This window comes from Netta rufina (assembly GCF_964035555.1).
Source record: "Netta rufina genome assembly, chromosome: 8".
NCBI lineage: Eukaryota > Metazoa > Chordata > Aves > Anseriformes > Anatidae > Netta > Netta rufina.
The window spans coordinates 2,570,224-2,576,223 of NC_140131.1; the positions used below are offsets into that span (position 1 = coordinate 2,570,224).

At 64.5% G+C, this 6,000-nt stretch overlaps 1 protein-coding gene across 1 annotated transcript; it reads right to left on the minus strand.

The window, feature by feature from the left end:
- Positions 1-2,750: 2,750 nt before the first annotated feature.
- Positions 2,751-4,191, minus strand: FOXD3 (forkhead box D3). The gene has a single exon (XM_084290958.1). It carries the CDS (start codon positions 4,057-4,059, stop codon positions 2,854-2,856), a length of 1,206 nt encoding a protein of 401 aa, XP_084147084.1. The 5' UTR covers positions 4,060-4,191; the 3' UTR covers positions 2,751-2,853.
- Positions 4,192-6,000: the final 1,809 nt, after the last annotated feature.

Consider the following 6,000-nt stretch of genomic DNA (forward strand, 5'->3'; position numbering starts at 1 on the left):
AATTCACCGCGAGTCCCCCGGAACGCCGCCCTGCTCCCTCCCGGCTCCGAGGACGCTGCGGCGGCCGGAGCCGCGGGCGCGCATCTTCCGCGCATCTTCCGCGCCCTCCTGGGGCGGCTCGGGGGGGTCGCACCGGGTCCCTCCGGCCCACGAGCTCCCACGGGAGGTGTGAGCGGGGTCTCGGCCACCCCAGCAAAAAGCCACGGGGGTCGGGGCCGGGGTTGAGCTGTGCGGAGGGCGGCCCCCCCCTTCCTCCCCCGTGCGCCCCAGAGCGCACCGGCGCTCGGAACATCCGTCAGCGGTCAGCGGCCGCGTCCAGTTTGGCCACACGGGGCTGGGAAAGGAAAAGGAAGAGAAATAAATAAAAAAAATAATTAAAAAAAGAAAAAAAAAGAAAGAAAAAGGCTTTCTGCTGCCCCCCGCGCCCCGCCGCCCGCTCTGTGCCCGGGGGATGCCCAGCCCGGCCCCGCACCGCGGGGATGCTCCCAGCTCCCCGGAGGGGGGGTCCCGACCCCCGGGGGAGGTTACGGGGGGGGCTCCCGGTCCCCGCGCCCCCTGCAGGCCCCGTGCCGGCACTGCACCCCCCCGGGGAGCCCTCACCTGCCCGCGGGGCCCCGGCCCCGGCAGCCGCCGCCGCCCCTTCCCCGCGATGCTGCGGCACCGGGGGTGCTGCCGGCCGCTGTCGGGAAGGCGAGGAAGAGGGGACGGAGGTGCCGGGGGACGAAGGGCAGCCGGGGAGGGAGAGGGGGACATAGGGTGCCGGTTCTGCCGTCGCCGGCAGCGCCGAGCAGCTCCCGCCGCCGGGCCCGGAGCGCAGATGCCGAGCCCGAGGTATTGCTGCTATGCGCGGAAATATGAGCGAGCGATTTTCTGAGCAACAAAGGCTCGGGAATGGAATGAGCCCCTGTTATCCAGTGTCACTTGGAAGCCCTGGATCAGCAGCTTCTTGAGCCGAGAAGCGAATTCAAGCAGAGGCTCCTTCCTCTTTTCCCAGGGGGATCCGCTAAATATAGCAATAACCCCCGCGCGTGTTGCCCACATCACGTACCATTTGCTGTTTGTGTAAAACCGATTAGCCAGACACAACTGTGAAACTCCCCGCGACTTTTATGGCCGCAGCACGCCGACGGCCCGCGGGGCTCTCCCGGACCAGGGGGGCCCCCCCCGGTGCCCGCTCCGTGCCCGGTCCGGCGGCTCCCTGCCTGCAAACTTCCAGCCCCTCCTTTATCTGGGAGCATATATGCAGAGGTGTAAATATTGACTTAGGAAAGAAATAATATTTACTCCTCACCAGGAAAGCAAGGACTTTTTTTTTTTTTTTTTTTTTTTTTGCCGTTTTTTTGCCCTTTTTCCCCCTTTTTCCCCAAGCTGCGCTCTCGGCTCCTCTCGCAGCGCCCGCCGCCCGTTCCCCCCGCAGCCGCAGCCGCTTTCTAGGGCCCGAACAAAATCCACCGAGGCTTCCAGCACCGACGAAACCCAAACGTTTCGCCAGGGAGAGAATAAAGCAGCGAGCCCGGGCAGTGCCGAGCGCCGAGGTCTCGCCTTCCCTTCGCCAGCCCGAGCCCCTCCGCAGCCGGGCTTTAAATCCTGCAACGCTGCGGTTATTTTCTCCTTTCGGCGGTCGCTGTATTTTAGCCACGAAAACGCCCAGAAATGTACATTTTTCGCAGCCGCCCTCCAAACTTAGTTGCCGGGATTTAGGTGAGAAAGGCCGTTCCCTGCCGCCGCCACGCCGAGCCGCTTCCCCAGCACTTCTCCCTCCAACGAAAGAGCCGCGCTCGGACCCCGCATGGGCACGGCTTTTCGTTTTTTATTCTCCCCCAAATAAATCCTAGATTTATTTGGCTCTCGGATGGCCCCGGCGTTTTATTTAAAACCAATTCCCCCCCAAACAGCCGCGAAAGCCTCCCCGAAGCGTGCCTGTGCCGGCCGGGAACGGCCAGCATCCCGCCGCACCGCCGCGCGGAGCCGGGTCGGGCACGAAAAAATTCAAGAAATTTTGGGGGAAAACAAGGCGAGGCCGGGAGTCAAAGCACGGGGGAGCCGCGGCGATGCCGGCCCCGCAGCGAGCGGTGGGACCCGGACCCGGCTCGGCTCGGCACGGCTCGGAACAGCTCAGCCCGGCTTAGCACGGCACAGCTCGGCTCAACCCGGCTCGGAACGGCTCAGCCCGGCTCGGTTCCGCTCGGCCCCGCAGCCGCCGCCGCCGCGCCTGTCAGACAAAGCCGGGCAGAGCGTTTTAAAAATTTATTTACAAAGTTGTGTACAACACGAAGGGATAACATTTAGAATACATATATTCATTCATATATAAACAGACTTCTATAATAGAATGACAGCGTTTTCCTCCTTTTTTTTCCTTTTCGTCTCCAATTTTTTTTTCTCGCTGTTGCTGCTGTTCGTTCGTTTAATATTTAAAATTTCCCCCGCTTATTTCTTTATACATTTTTTTTCCCGTTCTTTTTTTTTTTTTTTTTTTTTTCGTTCTCTCGCTTATTTCGGATAAAACCGCTCGGAGCGCCGGAACCTTCAAAAAAAGTGAAAGCCCGCGGCTGCTGGTCGCGACCGTCCTTTCGCCTCTTTAGAAAAATAAAAAGCCCGAAAAGCAGCGGCAGGCGCTGCCGGCAGCGGTCTGTCTGTCTGTCCGGCCGGCCGGCCGTCTGTCCGTCCGTCCATCCATCCATTCGAGGGGCACGGCGGGGCTACCGGGCCGGCCGCTTAGGCTACTGGGCCGGCCACCTTGGGGCTACCGGGCCGGCCACCCTGGCTACCGAGCCGGCCACCCGGGGGCTACCGGGCCGGCCACTTGGGCTACCTGGCCGGCCACCCTGGCTACCGGGCCGGCCACTTGGGCTACTGCGCCGGCCACTTGGCCTGCACGGCGGTGGCCGGGGCAGCAGGCTGCAGGAACTGGCCGGCGATGATGTTGGTAGGCACGCTGAGGATGGGGGCGATGGCCGCGGTGGTCCGGGCGAGTGCCAGCGGCTGGTGGGCCACTAGGGCCGACTGCACGGTGACGGGCGGCCGCAGGAAAGTCTGGGCTCCGGCCGCCGAGCTGGCGGCGGGGCCGCCGATGATGTTCTCGATGCTGAACGACGGGCGGCTGCTGGGCTCCGACTTGACGATGGAGCCGGCGGCTCCCAGGCTGCCGAGCTGCAGCTGCAGGCTGGGGCCGAGCTGCGAGTTGAAGGCTTTGCGGCTCAGCTCGCTGGACGGCAGCAGCGGCACGGCGGGCGGCAGCATGGGCCCGACGGGGGGGATGTAGGGGTACTGCAGCGCGGCGGCGGCGGCCGCAGGGTGCGGGTAGGCGCCGGGGTGCAGCCCGTAGGGGCGGCCGTAGGGCCCGGCCAGGCCGTAGGCACCGAAACCCTGCATCATGAGCGCCGTCTGGTCCCGCAGGTGCTCCTGCTGGTGCCGCTTGAAGCGCTTCCTCCGGCGGAGGAAGCTGCCGTTGTCGAACATGTCCTCGGACTGCGGGTCCAGCGTCCAGTAGTTGCCCTTGCCCGGGTTGCCGGGCTCCCGGGGGATTTTGACGAAGCAGTCGTTGAGCGAGAGGTTGTGGCGGATGCTGTTCTGCCAGGCGGGGAACTTCTCCCGGTAGTAGGGGAAGCGGTTGCTGATGAACTCGCAGATGCCGCTCAGCGTCAGCTTCTTCTGCGGGCTCTGCAGGATGGCCATGGTGATCAGCGCGATGTACGAGTAGGGCGGCTTCACCAGGCTGCTCTTGGGCTTGCTCTGCCCCGCCGCCGCCGCCGCCGCGCCGCTCGCCCCGTCCTCGCCGCCGCCGCCGCCGCCGCCCCCCTTGCCGCCCTCGGCCGCTCCGCCGGGGCCCGCCGGGGCCGGGCTGCCGCTGCCGCTGCTGCCGCTCTCGGCTCCCACCTCGGCGGGCAGCGCCGGCTCCGCCGCCCCGTCCAGCGGCGGCGCCCCGGGGCTGCGGGCCTCGCCGTCGCTCTCCTTGCCCAGCCCGTCGTCTCCCTCGCCCACCACGTCGATGTCCACGTCCTCCGCCGCCAGCGCGCTCTGCCCGGCCATGGCGCTGCCGCCTCCCGACAGGGTCATCCCCGCGCCTCCGACGGGGCCCCCCGCCCGCTCCCGGCGGCGGCGGCCCCGGGGCGGCCCCGGCGGCGGGCCTCCCCCTCGCCTCCCCTCCGCGGCTCCTCCGAGCGCCGCCGCCCGCCGCTACACCCGAGCGGCCCGGCTGCCGCCCGCCGCGCCGCCCCCGCGGGGCATGGGGGGGCCGCGCCCGCTCCTCCTCTCCCGGCGGCGGCGGCGGCGGCTCGGGGCCGCCCTCGGGGCTCCGGCGGCTGCGGCCCGGTCACCTCCGGCTGCTCCCGCCGCCGGGCATCGGGGCTCAGGCGGCTCCGCTGCTCCCAGCCGCCCTCCGCGCCGGGTGCCCGCCGGGCATGGGGGCCGCCGGGGCTCTCCGGGCGCCCTCCGCTCCACCGCTCCTCTCCCCGCTCCGCACCGCTCGTCCGCGGGGCTGCTTTTGCCCTTCCTCTCCCCCCTTTCTCTCTTCTTCTTCTTGTTTTTTTTTTTTTTTTTTTCCTTTCTCCTTTTTTTTTTTTTTTTTTTTTTTTTTCGGAGGGCGGAGGGAGGGAGGGAGGGGACGGGGGGGCGGGAGGCAGCTCAGGGAGGCCGGAGGGAGGCCGCGGAGGGCGTCGCGGGGCCCTCGCCGGGCAGCGTGGCGGCGCGGCGGGCCGGACTGCCTGATCGATTACTTTCCCGTTAAAGATATACTCGGAGGCGGCGCCACGTGACCGCGTGACGTCACGCTCCCCCGCCGTGACGTCACGCCGCAGCCCGCTGAGCTCACACCGCCGCCGCCCGCCCCGTCGGGCCCCGGCAGCCCCCGGCAGCCCCCGGCTCCTCCTCGCCCTCCGCGGCCGCCGATCCCGGCCCGGAGCGCGGGGACCCGGCGAGCCCGAGCTCCGGGAGCCCCCCCCGGGCGCTTTCCTTTCCCTTTTTCCTTCCTTTTTATTTTTTTATTTTTTCCCATTTTTTTTTTTTCCCACCGGCAGCACCAGCTGGGAGCGGAAGATCAGAGCGCGGCTATTGATTGATCCATCCCATTAGGTGCAGGGAGAAATAAAAAAGACGTAAAATAACAAAGGGAAACTATAAATAAAGAGGCTTTTAGCCGGCTCCTTTTTTCTTCTTCTTTTTTTCCCCCACCTTTTTTTTCCCTTTTTCCCCCCTTTTTTCTGTCTTTTCTTTCCTTTTTTCCCCTTCTTTTCTTTTTTCCTTTTTTCCTTTTTTCTTTTTTTTTTCTTTTTGTTTTCTTTTTCCTTTTTTTAATTTTTTTTCTTTTTCCTTTTTTTTCTTTTTCTTTTTCTTTTTTTCCTTTTCTCTTTCTTTTTTTCTTTTTTTCCTTTTCTCTTTCTTTTTGTTTTCCTTTTTTTTTTTTTTCTTTTTCTTTTTTTTTCCTCTTTTCCCGAGGTGTTAACGACTTAACGGTTGCGGGCGTTAGCATAAGAACACGTAGGAAATGAGGCAGTGCGGGTGAATGCGAGGAGCGCGGTGCCGCGGCCCCAGGTAAGCCCCGGCCCGGGGAGCGGCGCCCGGCACAGCCCCCTCAGCCCCCCCCCGGCCCGGCCTTTCCCCCCCTTGTCTCTCCCGGACGGCTTTGGGGATCCCAATAAATGCAAGGAACTTAGCACAGAGCTTCAGGACAGACCGTTTTCCGATCTTTTTTATTTATTTATTTTCAAGGAAAAATAAAAAAGAACAGCCCCGACAAGCCAAGCACCACCGGCACCCCCCAGCAGCCCTCTCCCCCCCCCAGGAAAGCGCACGGAAGGCTCCGCCGTGCCCCGGCCCCCCCCGGCAGCATAGCCCGGAGGAGCTGGGGGGTCCCAGCGCGGGGGGGGGGGGACAGCAGGGCCGGGACCCCCCCAGACCCCCTCGGGGGCTTCCCCGGTGCCCTTTTCAGGCGTTTGGCGGCGCAGCCCCCGGGGCCCTTCGGGGGCAGGGGAGTGCCGCCCCCCCACACCCCTACCCCTG

What these genes read in the sequence shown, in the direction of transcription:
- FOXD3 (XM_084290958.1), bottom strand. Translation starts at nt 4,059, where the DNA reads ATGACCCTGTCGGGAGGCGGCAGCGCCATGGCCGGGCAGAGCGCGCTG.